This window comes from Camelina sativa, chromosome 4 (assembly GCF_030686135.1).
Source record: "Camelina sativa cultivar CO46 ecotype springtype chromosome 4, ASM3068613v1".
Taxonomy (NCBI): Eukaryota; Viridiplantae; Streptophyta; class Magnoliopsida; order Brassicales; family Brassicaceae; genus Camelina; species Camelina sativa.
Window position 1 is genome coordinate 1,044,086 of NC_141883.1, and position 21,642 is coordinate 1,065,727.

The 21,642-nt window shown below is 34.9% G+C and overlaps 2 protein-coding genes and 1 pseudogene across 4 annotated transcripts; all 3 read left to right on the forward strand.

Moving 5' to 3' along the window:
• The first annotated feature begins 1,207 nt into the window (after positions 1–1,207).
• LOC109132414 (uncharacterized) lies at positions 1,208–4,760 on the forward strand. 2 transcript variants are annotated; one of them, XM_087509683.1, is made up of 9 exons: positions 1,208–1,923; positions 2,199–2,401; positions 2,506–2,565; positions 2,644–2,718; positions 2,794–2,850; positions 2,965–3,123; positions 3,371–3,533; positions 3,687–4,070; positions 4,149–4,550. In XM_087509683.1, exons 1-2 carry the CDS (start codon positions 1,208–1,210, stop codon positions 2,236–2,238), a joined length of 756 nt encoding a protein of 251 aa, XP_087365809.1. In that variant the 3' UTR covers positions 2,239–2,401; positions 2,506–2,565; positions 2,644–2,718; positions 2,794–2,850; positions 2,965–3,123; positions 3,371–3,533; positions 3,687–4,070; positions 4,149–4,550. The 2 variants fall into 2 exon arrangements, with proteins under 2 accessions (XP_087365809.1, XP_087365810.1); XM_087509684.1 differs by lacking the exon at positions 1,208–1,923 and adding an exon at positions 4,719–4,760 and having other exon boundaries at positions 2,263–2,401.
• LOC109132643 (uncharacterized) lies at positions 4,582–5,563 on the forward strand (annotated as a pseudogene). Its single transcript, XR_002037640.2, has 3 exons — positions 4,582–4,819; positions 4,926–5,010; positions 5,131–5,563. The product of XR_002037640.2 is annotated as an uncharacterized LOC109132643 (transcript).
• A 2,795-nt stretch (positions 5,564–8,358) lies between these two features.
• On the forward strand, positions 8,359–9,207 carry LOC147945176 (uncharacterized). The gene is made up of 2 exons (XM_087509133.1): positions 8,359–8,845; positions 8,975–9,207. The coding sequence occupies exons 1-2, from the start codon at positions 8,359–8,361 to the stop codon at positions 9,205–9,207; spliced, it is 720 nt and encodes a 239-aa protein (XP_087365259.1).
• The last annotated feature ends 12,435 nt before the right edge of the window (positions 9,208–21,642 follow it).

The following is a 21,642-nucleotide window of genomic DNA, read 5'->3' on the forward strand; positions in this document are numbered from 1 at the left end:
CTGTCCGGAACCAAAGACAATGACTGAGGCTCTCAAACACCCGGGTTGGAATGGAGCAATGGGTGTAGAAATGGGAAACTGTAAGGCAGTAAAAACTTGGTCTCTAACTCCTCCTACACCAGATATGAACGTGTTAGGAAGCAAAAGGGTTTTTAGAGCAAAAAGAAATGATGATGGATCACTACAGAAGCTCAAGGCTCGACTGGTTGCTCAAGGATTTAACCAAGAAGAGGGAATAGATTACCTGGAAACATACAGTCCTGTAGTGCGTACAGCAACTGTCAGAGCAGTCTTCGACATGGCCACCAAAAGGGGTTGGGACATCAAGGAATTGGATGTTGAACATGCCTTTTCACATGGAGATTTGACAGAAACGGTGTACATGAAACAACCGGCGGGCTTCGTTGATCCTGAAAAACCAGACTATGTGTGTCGACTGCATAAATCAATCTATGGGTTAAAACAATCCCCGCGTGCCTGGTATGATAAATTCAGTAATTTTCTGTTGGAGTTCGGGTTTACCTGTAGTATACCAGATCCAAGCCTCTTTGTTTACAAACGGGATGGAGCAGTTATTGTTCTTCTGCTCTACGTGGACGATATGCTTATCACGACCTTCTTAGCCTCTCTCCACACTCAATTTCACATGAAAGACCTGGGGCAAATGCACTACTTCCTTGGAATTCAAGCTCATTTTCATCCATTAGGTCTCTTCTTATCTCAGCAGAAATATGCAGAAGATTTGTTGATTGCTGCAGCCATGAGTGAATGTTCATCAGTTGCAACACCATTGCCTGAACAACTTGAAAATACGAGAGCTAAGAACAGGGAACCGTTTCCAAATCCAACATACTTTCGGAGTTTAGCTGGAAAATTACAATACCTGACTCTTACAAGGCCCAACATCCAGTTTGCGGTAAATTTTGTCTGTCAGAAAATGCACGCTCCAACTTTCTCAGATTTCCATCTTCTCAAGCGAATCCTCCGCTACATCAAAGGCACAATTACAATGGGACTCAATTTCAATAAGAACAAAAGCAATACTCTCAGAGTGTACAGTGATAGTGATCATGGAGGTTGTGCGGAAACAAGTTGACAACAGGGGGGTACTGTTCTTACCTTGGTACCAACTTGATCTCGTGGGCATCTTAGAAGCAGGACTCCGTTGCTCGAAGCTCTACGGAAGCCGAGTACAGAGCAATGTCAGATGCAGCAGCTGAGATCTCGTGGATCTGCAACATCCTTAAGGAGCTTGGGATTCCTCAGTATCAGGCCCCAGAACTGTACTGTGACAATCTATCAGCCGTTTATCTCGGCGAATCCTGCGTTCCACAAGAAAAGTAAGCATTTCGCAAATCACTATCATTATGTAAGAGAGAAGGTTGCTCTAGGAACGGTTCTGGTAAAACATATACCTGGTCATCAGCAAATCGCCGACCTCTTCACGAAGTCGCTTCCGTTCCGCTCCTTCAATAACCTTCAGTACAAACTCGGTGTGGTCCTTCCTCCCACACAGAGTTTGCGGGGGAGTATCAGCAAGAGTTCAACAACTCCGAGCAAGACTCCAACAACTCCGAGCAAGAGTCCAACGGTTCCGTTTTTATCTGTCAAGATTGCGAGAGATCCAGTTCAGAAGAAGAATCAAGTTACAATGAAGAAAGAAGACGAAGAGATGTTTTTGACTGAAGATATTAAACCGTTAATGGGCTCTACCTCACAACAGCCCATTAACGCCAAGCCCAACTGTGATCCCGCTCAGCCTAGTGCAACAATTCAGTCCAACAGGGAAAAGCCTGTCTCATCTCAGTCTTCTCTTCTTAGCCATCAACAGTCGACTCCACCTGTGCAAAGAGACGAAATCAGAAGAGACAATAAAGGAAAAGCAAAGGTGGACTGTACGGAACCAATACCTCTGAAGAACAGGTTTGAGTGTCTTGACTCATGTGAGGATTAGTTAGCTATCTCAATGTAAAACCCTAGAAGGGTATTGCCTATAAAAGGAATAATGATGTAACCTAAGAGTTTCAAGGAAATAAAAATTATAATGTTAGAGAGCCGCTGAGCTCATTCTTTAGTTGGTATTCTCTCCTACCAAGACTATTTGTTAGAATCAAATGCTTGTATTTTTTTTGTGTGTTGGCCATGGTTGGGGTTATTGAGTAATCGTTTATAATTGGATTGTGGCTTTTTTTTTATAGAGGAGCTCATGAGAACCAATCACTTGGAAGATGCAAATAAACTTTTCTTGAAAGGTGCTAGAGATGGGATGAGAGCAACAGATCAGCTTTATGATATGATGATTGAAGAAGATTGCAAAGCTGGAGATCATTCTAATGTCGAAATGGAGGCAGCTGGTAGAATGGCGACAACATTTCATTTCAATTGTCTTCTTAGTGTGTAGGTTTGTCATTGTATACACACGCTTCTTCTTTGTCTGATGATGAAGATGGTTTTATGCCTTTTTGTTGTTATCTAATAGGTTTTTCTTTGCTTCCATTTGTGTAGGCTACATGTGGATTCCCAAGGTTGCTTATGCGACATTTGAAAATATGGAGTATGGCCAAGGTTTGTATTTTTTTTTCCAGCTTCAAATGTTTGGTCTAGTTGTTGCGTAGTGGCTTCTTACATAGCTTTATTTGATAGATTTTGTGAAGCCCGACACTGAGACATATAACTGGGTGATCCAAGCCTATACAAGAGCTGAGTCATATATGATAGGTAATTCATATGAGGTTTTGTTGCACACAATTAAAAGTGGACAAAGTTTTAGGTAGCCTGTTGCATGAATCACAGGGTTCAGGGTGTTGCTGAATTACTTGGAATGATGGTTGAGGACCACAAGACTTATGCGTAAGAGAAATTTCATACTGTCTTGAACTCATTTATACCCAGTTTGCATTTCAACTCGTTCTATTGTTAAAAAAAAACCCTAATATGTATGATCTGTATAATGATCCATTTCAGGCTCTTAGTTGAGTGCTTTACAAAAATATTGTGTTGTGAAGGAAGCAATTAGACATTTTCGTGTGCTGAAAAAATTTGAAGGAGGAACAATAGTTTTCCTCAATGCAGGGAACTTTGAGGATCCTCTCTCTTTGTATCTCCGGGCTTTGTGTCGAGAAGGTATGCATAAACTTCTACCTGTGTAAATACTAATATGCAGAGGCATATGTTGAACACTTTCTGGGACATTGTGAGAATATATCACTATAACTATTTACGATTATGGTTCTCTATTTTTTATACTTTTATGTGTTATCTTCGTTGTTGATTTTAGGACATGCGTTAGTGAGTAGTGACTAGCTTTTTTTTTTCTTCCTTCCCTTGTAAATTTACTGTCTTGAAACGATACTCTCTACCTTTGGACCAGGAAGAATTGTCGATCTTATAGATGATGCAATGCGCAAAGATAACCAATCTATACCTCCAAGAGCCATGATTATGAGCAGAAAATATCGAACACTAGTCAGCTCATGAATTGAACCATTGCAAGAAGAAGCTGAACTTGGCTATGAGATTGATTATTTAGCAAGGTAAAATATACTGGAGTCCTGCGCGGTTTGACTGGAACTTTTTACAAGTTATATTCTTATGCTCTGTTCTAATTTCCTGACAGAAAGTAGGTGTTTTTTCACATGTTTTTGTCTTGATATACTAAAAGATTTGCACTTTGTAAACATTTTCAGGTACATAGGTTTATATACTCAAACCCTATTGAAACTTCCATTAAACAGAGATGCCTTGAAGATTGGAAAATTCACCATAGGAGGCTCTTGAGAACCTTACAGAGTGAAGGTCTTCCAGTTTTAGGAGATGCATCAGAATCTGATTACATGAGAGTGATTGAGAGATTACGGAACATAATAAGAGGTCCTGCACAGAATCTTTTGAAGCCGAAAGCAGCAAGCAAGATGGTTGTATCAGAGTTAAAGGAAGAACTTGAAGCTCAGGGTTTGCCAAATGATGGAACAAGGAATTTTCTTTACGAGCGAGTCCAAAAAGCAAGGAGAATAAACAAATCTCGAGGTCGACCTCTTTGGGTTCCTCCAATTGAAGAAGAAGAGGAGGAGGTAAGTTTGTGTTCCTTTCTTTCAATTGGGAAAATGTGTATCTCGACTCATGTAATAAATTTTCATTTTTATATATAGGTAGCTGACGAATTAATATGTCGAATCAAGCTACATGAAGGAGACACGGAGTTCTGGAAACGTCGGTTTCTTGGAGAAGGCTTGATTAGAACTTCAGTTGAATCCAACGAAACAGCTGAAACAGTAGCTACAGTTGAGTCGGAGAACAAAATTAAAGATGTTGCAAAAGAAGTTGATGATGATGAGGAGGAGGAAGAACAGGAAGGGGATGATGAAAATGAGGAGGAAGAAGTGGTAGTTGCAGAAACTGAGAGGTCGAGCAGAAGGAGAGGATTTAGTTAAGAATAAGGCAGCTGAAGCTAAGAAGCATCTTCAAATGATTGGAGTTCAACTCTTAAAAGAATCTTATGAAGCAAACAGAACAAAGAACGTGGGAAGAGGGCATCTCGTATGACACTTGAGGTGTGTGTTTGTATATGTTTATGACTTTATTAGTCACATGTTCATGAATATGATAGTTTAAGCATGTTTGTCAATGCCGACTACATTCTGGTTCCCTGAGGACTCATTCGAAGCATTAAAAGAAATGAGGGAAAAGAAAGTATTTGACGTGTATGTATACAATAGCAGATGTTTGGGGTTGGACATGGGAGAAGGATTTTAAGAACAAAACTCCTAGGAAATGGTCACAAGAGTGGGAAGTAGAGTCGGCAATTATACTCATGACAAAGGCAAGAGTCCCTTCAAACCTCTAAATCATTATTATATAACTCTCTATGACCAATGTCAATAATATAAGTATATAACAATAACAAACGTAATCATGAGTTTGTGTAGGTGATTGAATTGGGTGGAATCCGATGCCTTCAGCCTTCTTGAAGATCTTGCAGACGACACACAGTCTTGGCTACTCTTTTGGCAGGTAACTCATTTACAACCACTCTTTTGGGTTTAGTCATTTATGGAAGCTGGCCTAAGGCGTTCAATATGACTAAACTTGACTACAAACAATGACATCTGAATACCGGGTCTTCTATTGCAGCCCGTTGTACGATGAGATCATCACATTGTGTTTGGACCTTGGAGAACTTGATGCAGCCATTGCCATAATTGCAGATATGGAAACCACAGGGGTCGATGTCCCTGATCAAACCATTGACAAGGTCATATCTGCTAGACAATCCAATGAGAATCCCCGGTCTGAGCCTAAAGAACCACCATCAACAGGAAGCTCTAAGTATATTTTTCTTCGGCTGCTTTCTGTGAAGCTCCCTATAAGAAACATGAATTAGAAGACGCACGCAGCTGAATCTGTCTTTAGTTATGAAAGTTTTGTTCATTATCTGCAAAAAAAAAAAAAACCACTAGAGAGTTTAATTTGAAGTACAAGTGTGCAATTAGAACATTCTTTACTCTTTTACTAGTGTTGAACCAGGTCCCTCCAGTCTGATGCTTAATTCTTTTACTACTGTTGAATTTCTCTCTATAAGAAACACATATATCAAGAAGCAGCTGAATTGGTTTTACTAATGAAAGTTTTGTTCACAAAAAAAATCCAGGAAAGCTTAATTTTAGTACAAACTTGGTAATCTCCCGCGCATATGCGCGGGTTGTTGTATTAGTTATGTTAATTCATTTTAGGTTATAATAATCATAAAATTATGAGAATTTTCTGAGAATATTTTTTTAATAAAGAGAGTTAAAAAATTTTGATTTACTAATTCTATTATAATAGTTTATTTTGTTAAAATATTGCATACTTTAAGAAAATAAAATAAATTTACATGAATGAAGATGATTTCTTTAGCTTTATTTTCTCATTGGGTTTTGATCGAAATTAGTGTTGTTGAATCTGCATCGATAATTTTTTTACAGCCACCAAAATTGTATTATATATATGTAATTGAAAATTGAAAATAATAAAAAGACAAAGAAAGAAGGAATAAATACATAAAAACAAAGAAATAAAATTGAACAAAATATAAGATAAATCTAACAAAATATATAATCATATTCTTACCATGAGTTTTGAACCCATGCAAGAACATAAACAAAACAAAGAAAATATTTAGAATGTGAGATATGGTGAATGATGATGTGAGAATAGTTATTTATAGGATTTCAAGGGATGAAAGTTACATTTCTAAAATTATTTAAATAGAAGAGTTAATTATAATTTATAGTGTGTTTGAATGAAAATGAATGGAAAAAAGTAGTCAATTCATAATTTATGTCATTTCAGTTACAATTTAGTAGTAAAGTATGAATTTAAAGTATAGATTAATGTACATTATTACATTTTTCTTTAATTAAAAAGAAATATGATTCTTTTAGAAATTAAATACTAAATGGACCAATAAGGAGAGAGTAAAACCTTATATATATATATATACAATGTAAGATATACATATCATACAAGCTTTAAAATTAAAATTTAGAATTACATGTTTACTATGATATTTGAATTGATTTTTTTTAACCTATACAACAACTATAACAAAAAACACAAAAAAAACAAAAACAAAAAATGAGATATAGTGGAAGAGGATGAGAAAATGAAAGAATGAGAGAATAAGAGAATGAGTATTTATATGAAGAGAAGTGATGAAAAATTATATTTAAAAAAAATTATATTTAGAAAAATGAGAGTTACAATTCTAATTTATTATTTGTTTTAATAAAATTGAGTGGAGAAATATATAGTTAATGCATAATTTATATGATTTCAATTTTATATTAATATGTGAGTTAAATGTCAAGATTAAATGTTTTTTAAATTTGTGATTTAATATAAATATTTTAATTTGTTTTGACTTAAGGAAAAGGAATACCAAGGGGCTCAAAATTTTAACTTACACATGATTTGGTTGTTTTGTTGATATAAACTCAACAATCACACATAATTTTTCAAATTGAAAATATTACTTTTGAAGTGGCAAACTAAATTAGTTTTCTTATAAAATTGTATGAACTTCAATCCAAAGATTTTTTAAAACCCCAAGGAGAACTTCTATCTTTTTGGTTTTGTTTTTTGTTTTTCACTCTTCAATTTAATTTATAGTGCTAGATTTCATACTATTGGTTTCATCTTTGGAGGATTTACTTAAATGGTATTAAATTATATTGTTTTTCTATATTTCATTTCTAGTTAAATATGATTTCTTTTTGGGATCATTTTTTCATTTTTCTTAAATCACAAAGACCAACTTTTTTTTAATTGAAGTTCTTTTTGTTTTCAAAAACCTCAAATTTTTAAATAAAATAAATATCATATTGATCTTTATATATTTATCTATTGGATCACAAAACAAAATAGACTTTATAAATAGAGTTTATAGACTTTAAACAAAATAGACTTTATAAATAGATAATTGTATTGATCTTTAAATATTATTATATTGATCTTTATAAATTATTAAAAATGATACATGAATATGTGAGATAATCAGAGTACATAATAGAGAATGAGAGATGAATCTTTTCAACTTCATGACTTATTGTGTGATGAATATTGTAGAAGAGTATGAAAAATAATAACTTATTAGATGTTAATCTAATATAGGCAATGGAGATAAACCTTTTAAAACATTAAAGAAAACAATGTAAGATATACATATCATACAAACTCAATGATATTTGAATTGATTTTTTTAACTCATACAAAAAAATAACAAAAAAAAAACACAAAAAAGAGATATAGTGGAAAATGATGAGAGAATGAAAGAATGAGAGACTAAGAGAATAAGAAAATAAGTATTTATAGGGAGAGAAGTGATAGAAAATTACATTTAGAACAATAGGAGTTACAATTCTCATTTATTATTTGTTTAAATACAATTGAGTGGAGAAATAAAGTTAATGCATAATTTAAATGATTTCAGTATTGTATAAAAATGTGAGTTAAATGTGAAGATTAAATGTTTTTTAATTTGTGATTTAATATAATTTTTTCTGTTAAACTTGAATTGCCAAGTGGACCAATAAGGAGAGAAACCTTACTTTTATGTATATGATGATAAATATGAATATATTAGATAGGCAAGAAATATAAAGGAAATATATTAAACTTGGTCTTTGTAGTTTGAAGGAGGCAAATGATGTGTGTTGTTTTAAGTTGGTTTGGCGGATACTCTCTCGCGGAAACTCCTTATGGGTACAATGGGTGGATCGTTATCTATTGAAGGGGAGATCATTATGGTCGGTGAAAGAAAACTCAGGAGTGGGCTCTTGGATATGGCGGAAGATCCTGAAATATAGAGCGGTTGCAACAATGTCGTGTAAGGTGGAGGTGGGTAATGGGCAGCTGAATTCTTTTTGGTTTGATACTTGGTCGTCTTTAGGCCGGTTAGTAGATGTGGCAGGAGCTAGGGGAGCTGTAGACTTGGGGATTGGGCGCACAATGACAGTAGCGGAGGCATGGTCTGCTAGGCGTAGGCGTAGACCTCGTCTCCCACACCTCCTCTCCATCGAGGATGTTTTACGCTCGCAGTACCAACGTAGAACAGAGGAGGCTGATTTGTTTCTGTGGAAAGGGAAGGCGGGTAACTTCAAAGCGGACTTCTCTACGGCAGACACTTGGAATCATATTCGTCGCACTTTTGCGGAGGTTTCCTGGTACCAAGCGATTTGGTTTCCTCATGCTACTCCGAAGTATACCTTTTGTACCTGGTTAGCAGTTCACGACAAGTTGGCGACAGGGGATCGAATGCTGCGGTGGAACATTGGAGCTACGGGGACCTGTGTGCTTTGTCAACAAAGTATAGAAACCAGGTTGCATCTGTTTTTTGCCTGTAGGTTTACTTCAGAGGTGTGGAAAGCGACGACTAAGGCGATGTTTCGTACACGATACACAACTGATTGACATCAGCTTCTCAATTTCTTAGCAGAAAACCACCTGGATCGTTTGGACAGGTTTTTCACTCGCTACACCTTTCAGCTAGCGGTTCATACCATCTGGCGGAAAAGGAATGGAAGACGGCATGGACAACACCAAAATAGTCCGGAGCAGCTAATCAAGTGGATTGACCGCCAAGTCCGGGATCAGATTTTGGCCATTCAACGACAAGGGGATAGGCGGTTTGACAATGGGCTTCAAGCTTGGTTTCATTCTAGAATCTGAGACTGGTTTCTATTTTAATCTAATGTAAAATCTATAAGTTTATTTCAAACAACCGATGCACTAGTTGTAAAAACACTATTTTTTTCTTTGAATATGATTTAACATTAGATTTTTTAAAAAAAAGGATGTTTTTTAAAGCTTTTGTAAGGAATAAGAAATATAAATAGTAATTATGTTTTATTTGTAATGTCTGAATCAAATATACTATGATTTTTACCCAACACAATTGAGTTTTAATTGTGAAACATGAAAGATTGGATGAATGAGGGATCCGTATGGTAACATCAGCTTGTACGCGACCTTACCACAACGATCAGTAATCTTGTACGTTCCATAATATTTTGGAGCCAGTTTCTGATTCACACAAACCACCACAGAGCCTTGACGATATGGCTGCACTTTCAGATACATAAAGTCACAAATATCAAACGTTCTGTCAGAGCAATGTGCATCCGCAAACTGCTTCATCCTGTGTTGTGCTCGTAGTAAGTGAAACTTCAAAATCAGCAACATATCTTCTCTTTCCTACAAACTCCTTGCCACAACCGCTACTTTAGACTTACCAGGTAAGTAAGGATGGTGAACTGGTGGAGCCTGTCCATACACCGCTTCGAATGGACTCATTTGAGTTGCGGAGTGAAAATTGGTATTGTACCAAAACTCTGCCAGAGGCAACCAATTGTTCAGATGTGCGGTTTGTCGTTGCACATACAACATATATAAGTCTCTAAACACCTGTTTAGAACCTCTGTTTGTCCATCGCTCTGGGGGTGATAGGCGCTAGAAAACTTCAGCTCAACACCCTGTAGTGTGAACAATTCTTTCCAAAACGTACTGAGGAACACGGTGTCTCTATCGCTAACGATTGACTTTGGACATCCATGTAAGCGGAAGACCGTATCGATGAACACTTGTTCCACAGAGACTGCAGTGTAAGGATGAGATAATGCCATAAAATGAGCTGCTTTGGTGAGCCGATCCACGGCAACAAAAATTACAGTCTTGCCTGCAGAGACGGGCAATCCGTCAATGAAGTCCATGGAGAGATCTGTCCAAATAGTCTCAGGAATAGGAAGTGATTGGAGCAGTCCCGGATAAGCAGCCGTATCATACTTGCACTGTTGACAAACAGAGCAACTGCGAATGTAGTTTTGAATTTCAATTGCCATTCCCTTCCAAAAAAACAACCCTTTCACCTTATGATAAGTAGCATCTCGGCCTGAGTGACCACCAGTACCGGAGCAATGCATCCATTGAAGTATAGAGTCACACAAAGATTGGTCTTGTGGCACCACAATCTTATTCTTCCTTCGCAGAACAGACTGAACACATGAATAATGTTTCTTTGCCCCCGGGTCTGTTACCAAATCCGCGATGATCTTCTTAAGAACAGCATTCATCTCGTAATGAGATTGTATATCCTTGAGCATGTCACATTCAAGAACTGACATCACCATGTGCAACACCTCTGCTCCCTCTACTCGAGAAAGTGCATCTGCTGCGACATTGTCTTTACCTTGTCGGTACTGAATTTTATAGTCGAACTCTAGTAGTTTGGGCAGCCATTGTTGTTGCAGAGGAGTGTTCAAACGTTGCTCTAACAGGTACTTCAGACACCTCTGGTCCGTTTTTATAATGAAGTGATTTGGTAGCAGGTAATGGCGCCACTTCTGCACCGTAAAAACCACTGCCAAGAGTTTTTCCTCGTAGATTGATAGTTGTAGCTGCTTTCCCTTTAGGTGGCGGCTGATGAAAGCTAGAGGATGTCCTTTCTGCATCAGTACAGCCCCAATCCCGGTAGTGAAAGCATCAGTTTCAACCAAGAACGGCTCATTAGATAAGGGTAAAGAAAGTACTGGAGCTTGGCAGAGTGCCTCCTTAAGACTGACAAAAGCGGTCAATGCTTCTTCAGACCAGAAAAAATAATATTTTTTGGTCATGATCGTTAGAGGCCTAGCAGTTGTCCAAAATTCTTCACAAAACGCCTCTATTACCCCGCCAAACCCAAAAATCCTCTTAGTTGTTTAAGATTAGTAGGAACCAGCCAATCCACAACTGCCTTAACCTTGTTTGGATAAGTGGAAACACCTCCTGCAACAATGTAATCGCCCAAATATTATACTTTGGGTGATGCAAAGTCACACTTGCTTTCCTTAGCGAACAACTTGTTTCTCCTCATCAGTTGAAACACTTTTTCCAATTGAATGATGTGATCTTCCATCGTTAGGTTGTAAACCAATATATCATCAAAGAAGATAAGGACAAATTTTTGCAGGAAGTCTTTAAATACTGAGTTCATCTGTAACGCACCGACCTCCACCTCTTAGTGGGCCCCATGTCAAATCCCGGTCCATAGGCCTACTTTTCTAAATGGGTCTCACGTCCTTTCACTAGGCTCGTGAGCCTATTTCTATCCGACAGCTGGTTTGCTACGTCCGGGAGGTTTTAAAAACTTGTTACCGTTCCTATAAATCACCACATGATCTTTCCCTGTGTTTTGTCCTCACTCACACAGTTCGAACAGTCACATCCCGAAAGGTCACCCATCCTGAGACTACTCCAGCTCAAGCACACTTAACTCTGGAGTTCTCTCAGGCCCCTTGAACGAAAAGATAAGTGCACTTTGGTGAACATAGGTGGCCAAATCAATTCTTTTAAACCTCTCCACAAACTGAGGTGTCACATCATCAAGCCTTGAAAGATTGCAGGTGCGTTTGTCAAATCAAACGGCATGACTAGATATTCAAAGTGTCCACAGTGTGTCTTGAAGGCTGTCTTATGCACATCCTCGGGTGCCATTCTAACCTGGTGGTAGCCTGCTCTCAAGTCTACTTTTGAGAATACCATAGAACCGCCTAGTTCATCCATGAGATCTTCAATTAGAGGAATATGAAACCGGTTCTTGTTGGTCATCCCGTTCAACGCCCTGTAGTCGACACATAGCCTACATGTGTTATCTTTCTTTTTGACTAACACCACTGGTGAAAAAAATGGAATCGAACTCACTCTGATGGTGCCCGCGGTTAACAACTCCTCCATAATCTTATCTATTTCATTTTTCTAGTACACTTCATAACGATATGGTCTCTGATTAACTGGATCAGAACCGGACTGCAGCACAATCTGATGATCATGATTCTCCCTGAAAGGTGGTAGCTCTGTAGGTTCTGCAAAAATGTCAGCATACTCAGTCTTTAGCTGCAAAACCTCTGAGTTATCTTCATTTGTCATGTGGCTCACCTCCACAGCATAAAGTGTCATGTCCTCTTGCTCCACAACCTCCGGAGCACAAATCATTGACACCTGCACCTCCTCCTCATCAAACTTGTTAAATGTCTTTGCTTAATTGTTCTCACCGCACCAAGTTTGATTCCATGAAGCAAAATCCTTTATTTATTCCACCAAAAACCCATCTCCAATTTTTGTATGTTCCATTTTGTGTCCCCCAAAGGAGCCAGCCATATTACACCAAGTACCATGTCACAACCACCAAGAGGAATCAGCATAAAATCAGCTTGGAACGATGTACCCTGGAACTCCCACTGAAATTGAGATACTCTTTCCTGAACCCCCAACTTACTACCGTCTGCAACCACTACTCGAGATATTCCCGCAATCTGCACTGATACACCAAGTTTCTTTACCGTCCGAGGATCCTTAAAGTTGTGTGTGGATCCTGTGTCAAGCAATATAAACATCACCTTCTTCTTGTGTACTCCTCTCACCTTCAAGGTGCGAAAGTCAGAGACTCCAGCAATTGCACTAATCAAAACTCTCAGCATATCCTTCTCTTCATTAGCTAACACTTGATCCTCATTTTGATCAATCTCTTCCTCCTCTCCTTAATTCTACTTCAATCATGAACACTTGTGTTTTCTTATGTTTCAAATAGTGATCAGGTGTGTACTTTTCATCACACTGAAAACATAACCCCTTCGCCCTTCTTTCACTCATCTCATTTTGCGATAAGAACTTCCTGGTCAATTTTTGAATGGTTGGTAGCAAGTTCTTGTCCTACTTCCTTCTTCTGAAGTGTGACTGGTTTAGTAGCTGAGGTAGTGTAGCTATTACCGGGGAACTTGGAGTGTGACCCCCATAACCCGAACCCTTAGCCACTGGATGAAACTTCTCTTAAAGGCAACCCAACACCAAACACTGACGGACGGTCTGCGGCGGAAACATCCTGATGTGCATTTGGGTGTCAAGCCGAAGGCCTGCAAGGTATGCACGAACCAGGTAATCCTCTAAGAGAGAAACCCTTGTTCCGATCAGCTCGAACTTCTGATGGTAAACAACGATCCCCTCCCTCTCTTGCAAGTTTTTAAGCTCTGCAATCGGATCCTCTAACACATCCACAAATCTCTCCCTCAATAGCAACTTATAAGAAACCCAATCTTGTAACAAACTCTGACCGAAAGGTGTTTGGATAAGAGCATGATGCCACACCGCAGCATGACTATCAAAATGCATCGAAGCCATGTGTACCTTGGAGTGGTCAGGCGTAGCATCCAACACAAAGTAGTCTTCCACCTTACAGATCCATTCCGAGCACCGATCTCCGTCAAACCTTGGAAAATCCACCCTTCCCAAACAAGTAACACTTGAGTACTTACCAGGACCAGTACCACCACCACGGTGATGATCAAACCTTCCTCCACACGAATCCGGCGTCGCTGATACTGTCATAGGACTCTGTTCTGCTTTAGGTTGATAATTCATTGAAGCTTGTTGACCAGGGATCATCTTGATTATGTGGATTATATCAGCAATATTCCGCTCCATCTTCTTAACTTGCTCCTCAATTGCTCGCTCTATCGCTTGAGTTCGATCGAGTAAGCTCCTTGTATCTCCGATCGTCTCTGTTTCACCCTTCCGGACTTCATCTCCACCCAAATCTTGCCTGTTCATCTGCGATCTCGTCTCCACCGCCATCGTTTTCGAGGTTCGAATAGCTCTGATATCAATGATAATGATAAATCAATAACTCAACACAAACAAAAATGATTCAAAGATAAGATATGATAAACGATAGTTCAAAATAAAAGCAGCAACATCATCTCACCAGCAAGAATCTCAAGGAGAGAAACCAGCTATACGATGAGGAAGGTTCCAGAAATTTTTTACAAATTCAGATATTTTTTGCATAAGATTACTTACAATGGGGAGATTTTAAGCTGTTGACTAAATTATTCAACTGTTGAAGCATTACAATGGTCAGTTGAAAAAAAGAAAAGTGATGAAGTGGAGACAACTGTGTTGAAGCCATACAACGGAGTTGAATCGCAAAAGTTTGGGTTGTGCTTGCCACGTGGCAGGTTTTTATTGGTTTATTTTTTCATTTTTTTTTGACGAAAAAGTTTATTTTTATTTTTTTTATTTGTAGGATAATATTTAGATAAGTAAATGTGTTGTGTTTCTATTAGATGGTGAGATTTCATATATTTTTTATCCAACCCAATTATTTGAGATCAATTATCTTATAGAATCCGAAAATTTTATTTAAATATTTTTATACCAAAATTAAACATTTTTCGTTCTCTACAAATAGAGACTTGATTCATTTAATTTGGATACACAAAAAAAACTCATATTTTCTATTATATTTTTGCTATCAACCTTCATAAAATCTTGTTTATTGTTTTACCCGTCTTTGTTTTTAAATGGATCTTAATAATAACCCTTTTAATTCCCAAAATTCTTCTAATTATCCTTTTAGCTACTCAAATCCCAACAATTATCAGTTTCAAAATCAATCTTCTAACCATCCCCAGCATATACCAAACTATGGATATCCACCAAATTTTTTCATGCCGTCAGCTGATCGTCCATATCATGTAATTTTATTAAACAAAACTATTGTAGAGGATAAAAATGATGTATGTGTTAAATTATGATTTGGAAGAGAGAGAAGATGATGTAGAGTGTTAAAAAGAAAAAAGTTGGCGTTGTAATATGAAAACCATTATACATAGTCTAAAGAAACACAGAGCTAAACATGTTCTCTTTATAGACTGTTATAACGTCGATTAAATAACAGAGTTTAACCGACTTATTCCTCCGTAACGTTTACAAGTTCTTCCGTAGCGTTTACAAGTTCTTCCGTAATGTCCACCTAGCTTTTAGCCTCACATGCTCCATCCTTGCTCTTCATCTCCATTGTATACGTGCAGGCTCACGATTCTCTACATCAGTAGTGCGGTACGATTCAACTGCGGTTCATGCGGGAGAAATATATTTGCGGAAGAAGTGCGGTTAATACAAAATAAGCTCCATAATAAGCAGTAGAAAATAATATAAATAATTAATATAATTAGAAATTATTATGTGTAATATGTTTCATAAATTTTGTGGATATATTTTTTATACAAAATATATTTAACATAAGTAAACAAAATTTGTATAAAACCAATTAATTATTTTTACTAAAAATCTCTTATAGCATGTTTTAGCAATTTTAATATACCAAAATATCAGATGTTTCTTCAATATTTAATCCAATAATAGTGAACTTAAAATACAGTATTATTTTAACATTATATAACAATGATACAAGACTATCAACAATGGTTTTTAGATTCAACACTCTCCACATCATATCTCTCTCTTCCACATCCTCTTCTCTCTCTTCCATCTAATTATTCAACATCCCCTAAAATTTTACACCCTACAATGGTTTGTTTAATAAAATTCAACACCCTACCCCACCCCTTTTTATTTCATTATTTTTTTAATTTCTTTTAAGTATTAATAACGACTATCGTTTAAATTTAATTAACATAATTATGAGTCAAATAGTTTTTAATTTTATTTTTAGTTTTATTTAATAATAATTCTCTTCAATAATGTAGATGTAAAAAACCTCCCAATAAATACACTCCATTACTACTTCTAAGAACAATAGCTAGGCTAAAACATCAAGTTGGTTCCTCTACTATTACTACTTTTAAGAACTTTAAAAACTGCAGAAGCACGAAGATGGTTTTGGCTTCATGTGTGATACTGAGATCCAGAAACAGGTCCATTTCCTTGAGAGGACCTTCAAATATTCTCAGCTTCCGATCCCTGTCCTATACCCACACAAAGAAAGAAAAACTCAGCACATTCTTGTTTTTTAGCAACAAATCCTAAACTATGAGAGCAAACAAATAGCATACCTCACTTTTAGTTCTCTACCAATGATTTATAATGAGCCTCATCAACCAGAAAACTAAACCACACATGACGAACAGGCTCATGGTCGTTGGGACGAATAAACTCGATCTTATCCACATCTGTAGATATCACGTGTATTTCTATATGAAGCATTTCTGCTGCAGCATGTAATGTAAAATTATCTCCCCATACTTGATCCATTGACATGTTGTCCATATATCGGTCGTAAAAATCATCCTGCAACAAGAAATATACTGAATTAAAAATAGTTTCTCTCAAAACTGAATCATTATAATTTAATAATAACTGTAGCCTAACCTCTCCAACTATCTCATCTACTACCTCTCCAACTATCTCATCTACTCGACATGCAAAACCCTAGTACCTTTCCCTATATTTGCAAACTGCAACAAGAAAGATACTGAATTAAAAATATTCTCTAAAATATAATTTCTTAATAAATGTAACTAACCTCTTGCACAACTTCTTCCCTAACTCTCTTATGGAGTTCCTCATCTCCATACATCTGCTGAGCTATTGCCCTAAACTGGCAGTTACCATCTCCTTTAACATCCCTATCATGCATGTTTAACTCTCCAAACCTAGAAATATAACCTCTACAAAAATAGGTTAGAGAGAAAATATCTATTAAAAAAAAGAGAGAATCTCTATATATATAAAAAAAAAATTGTACCCTTCTCCTTCAATTTTTTGTTCTTCAGTCAGGCCTCATTCTTCAAGCTCTTCTGCTTCTTAACATTATTAGCCTTGCAATACCTTTCTCAAACTTTATATGTTCACTAGAAATACTCTCTTCGCTAAGGGATAAAAACCTTCTCCAGTCTCTGTCAAATTTTGCATTTGCCCTTCTACCACAACACTTCTACCGCAACATCTAATGTAACATGATCTCATCATTCTTTGACATGTTGTTCACATATTTGTTGGAAACATCATCCTGCAACAAGAAAGATACTGAATTAAAAATGTTGTCTCTCAAAACAGAATCAATATAATTTCATAATAAATGTATCTCATCTAGGTATGCAAAACCCTAATGAGTTTAAAATTTTGACCTTAATGAGTTGATGGGTTAAATAAGTTGATGATTAAATGAGTTCACGAGTCAAATAATTTTGGTTATAATGAGTTTATAAGTTAACCACTAACCTATCATTTCTTCATTATCAACCTAATATTATCAACATCATCATGATAATACCAACATCATCATACTATTATCATCATTCTACCATCATCAAATCAACATCATCATACTATCATCATCATCATAATACCAACATCGTCATACTATCATCATCATCATCCTACCATCATCATCATCAACATTGTCATAATTTTATCATCATCATCATACTTTCATAATCATACTAACATCACCATCATCATATCAACATTTATATATCATAGTCAACGACATGATGTCATCATCATCATCTTATAATTTTATATTAAATATTAATTAAACAATATTGTAATTAATTATAATTAATTTATAATTATATATATAGTACTATTATCATATTAGTACTACATATATATTATTCCTATATTATGAACATCAAGATGTATAGTTTTACTTTCAGTTCTACTTGTCATCCTTAAGATATGTCGCGTATTTTCTATTTTGCTTTTATTTTTTATTCATTTTTAAGTAAATAATTCACATGAAATTATTATGTAACTATTTTTTAATTTATATTCACTTATTAGTATTATTCTAATCATGTATCATTTATCTGTATATAGTTAATTAACATATATATAATATGTTTATATTAATTTATAAAAACCATATTATTTTGAATTGTAAATATATATAAGTTAGGTTCTGGTCTCACTTATACTTGTATAACTGAATCACTTTATATATGATTTTTATATATGACTTTATCAATCATCTCAGAAATGCATCTTTAGTTTTCGATTAATCATCTCGAATAATAATAATTTTCGTAATGAGTCTAAATAATATAATAATTAATAGGTAAGTTTCTTGCATTTGTTTGATAGTGGAAATACTATTGAAGAAACTAAGAAAGCTATAAAACCATAATTGAGGGAATTTTTTAAATAATTTTTGTACAAGTTTTAAAGATACTTATTTAAAATAATATTTAATTAATATAAAGAATTAAATAATCAATTTATTCAATAAGTTACTAAACTACTTTAAAAGTATATAATTATATTTTGTTATATTAATTTCAAACCCAAGCGACGCATGGGACATTATCAAGTTTCATTATAAATGTAACTAACCTCTTCAACACCGTTTTTCCTATCTTATGGACTTACTCATCTCCATATATCTGGTGAGCTATTGCCCTAAACTGGCAATTACTTATTGGTCTCGTTCTTCAATCTCTTCTGCTCCTTAAACCTTATCACCCTTGCAACACCTTTTTCATCCATTCTCTTATTACTACAAGTACTCTTTTCCTTAAGGGATAAAAAGCTTCTCCACTTTCTGTCAAATTTTGCATTTCCCTGAAGTTCCGCTGAATCAAATTTGTGGCATATGATTTTACGATATAGCGCCATCGTAAAATGCCCATTTTCTTCCAATGCTCGTAAACTTTCAATGTATCCCTTATCGCTTGCTATTATCATCGCGTTATGAGGTTTTTGCTTACTCACTAGCCAATCATCTATACAATATCTAATTAGCTCATCCGCTGCTTGGTTATTTTTTTGTTCCTAGTGCCCCTGAAACAAAAACATATTACTTCCCATTACTCATGGGATAACTCATGGGATATTATTCAACTAACAATAATATATAGCTACTTACTCCTTTATTGATGGGCAAAGTTGATTGTAATATTCTTATGCTTTGTCAGGATCTCGGAGACACTTTCTTCAATCGAACTTGTATACCCCATACAAATATTGATCGATACTACTTCCCTAGTGAAGCCCTCATCTCTCATTCCTTGGCAAAACACCTCATAAAAGTATCCAGTTGGCAGTTCGTGTGATATTGGAGAATTTTCATGATCCCACCATACATTGGTGAGATTTTTATTTGTATGTTTACCTCCTTTCCCCCGCCACATAATCTAGAAGAGAAATTTTGGTTTAGGAAATAAAACTGAAATTCTGATATAGATGCAGTAAGTACAGAATCACCTTGTACTTAGCATTGTTTTTTCGTAGTGTGAATCACAAATCAATAACACCTCCTTATTATCGTATGTATTCTAGATAAAATGATTAGAATACTTTCATTTTAATTATAACGTTCACGACCTGAATTAAATATAGATATATTTCCAATATGGTTAGTTGTAGTAAATTTATTTATTACAATATCAAATATTTATTCTAACCATGTTTGTTTAAATTTATTTATATAGTAACGTATATGCTACGAATAAGATAAATAAATGATAATCATTTCTTATATAATAAAACGGAAGTACACAACATTTTTTGTATACTATATAATTTTTATAAATTGGTTACAAAATAGGTTATATATTAAATAGGTTATATATTAAATATAGGTTGGTTACATAAAAAGATTATAGATTAGTTGGTCAATTTGTGGGCTATATGAATACACTTAAGAATATTCCAAAGAATGCTCTTAAAGAGAATATTCCAATGATTTATATAATTTCCAAAATAAATTTTTAGTATTCCATGTATTGTTACAAAAATATATACTGTTAAGCATAAAAGTATATTGTTAGGCGTAAAAAGAAATAAAATCTTGGCAATTTATCACACTTAATCGTGATTTCCAAGATCTTTTTTTTTTGTCAACCAAACATTAAATTAGAAGGAAACTCCAAGGTTGGAAGCCCAAAACGGAGGAAAAGAGTTTACAAAATAAGTAGCAAAAGATAAAGATCTCGAAGAATGGGCAAGACAATCTTATTGTACAGTTAAAAATAAAATCTTACCTATGCACGGTCATATTAAAAAAATTTCACCAAACATGTTCAAAAATTAAAATAAAAACAAAACATAAACATAAGTACATAACCATTTCTCATACATAAAATTACAAAATTAACAATATAAAACTTACAAAATATATGATTTTCAAACCAACATATTTAGCATATAATTTTATTGCATAATTTTTTATCCAAAAAAACTTTTAAAAACAATCATATAAATTATATTTTATTCTAAAATTATTCTATAAATAAAAAAGATTTCAACATGTACATAAAATTATTATATAAATAAAATTATTTCTGCGGATCCTAATCTAGTTTTTTATTTATAACGCTTGCCGGCTTACTCAAATATAGAAATTATTTTCAAAATAATTGTGCATAGTAAATTTTCCTATTAAAAACATCTAAATTATCTCAAACCATGCTTTATTAATATTTTTATTGTGTGGAGATTAAGATAATATTATATGCTTCAAAAGGAAATTCTTATTAAAACCGACAATACTAGAAATAAAATCAATATTTTCCTAAGCTAGCAAACGTTACAAAAATAAAACATGATTATTTTACATATTCATCTTATCCATACTTTATACAAAAGTAAAGTAATCATGATTGAATATAATGTTAGATGTGTTTAAAAGAAAGTCTAGTAAGCGAATTATAATGGCGATACAATTCATATTGGGTCCGTTCAACTCTTGCGTTAAAAAATTTCAACGCCTAACAAGAAATTCGAAGATTAAATGAGGATTAGTTAGAGAAGTTTTAAAGCCAATTTATTAAAATAATAAATATAGAGTATTTATTTATATGTAGTTTGGTTCCTGTTAATGAAAAAACACAATATAAAATACAAAACTATGATATTATTTTAAAATTATAGTAAACACATGAAAACATATATTTTTAAAAAATTATGATTTTCAAAATTTTGAACATAAATTAATGTAAAACATCACAAACTCTCGATCTAAATGTTTAATAACAAGACAAAAAAAAATCTGTTATATTCTTGTATTTAAAAATAGTTGGATTTTGCCTGGAGTAATCGGACTTGACATAGAATAATCGGATAATTGATTTTTTAAAAAAATTAGCCACTAATCAGGGCGGAGAGGGTAGACCTACCGATTACACAAGAAAAAATGGAGCTATGAAGAATTTTTTAAAATAGAAGATTCAACTGAAGATAGTTACAAATAAAACATACTCATCTTGAGAGAGTTACAAACAAAAGGATGTTTTTTTAAAGATTTTAGATTCCACCGCTGGTGCAGGCCGATTTGGTTACCATCCGCGGTGTCAAGCTCTTAATCTGACACACTTAAGCTTTGCTGATGATTTA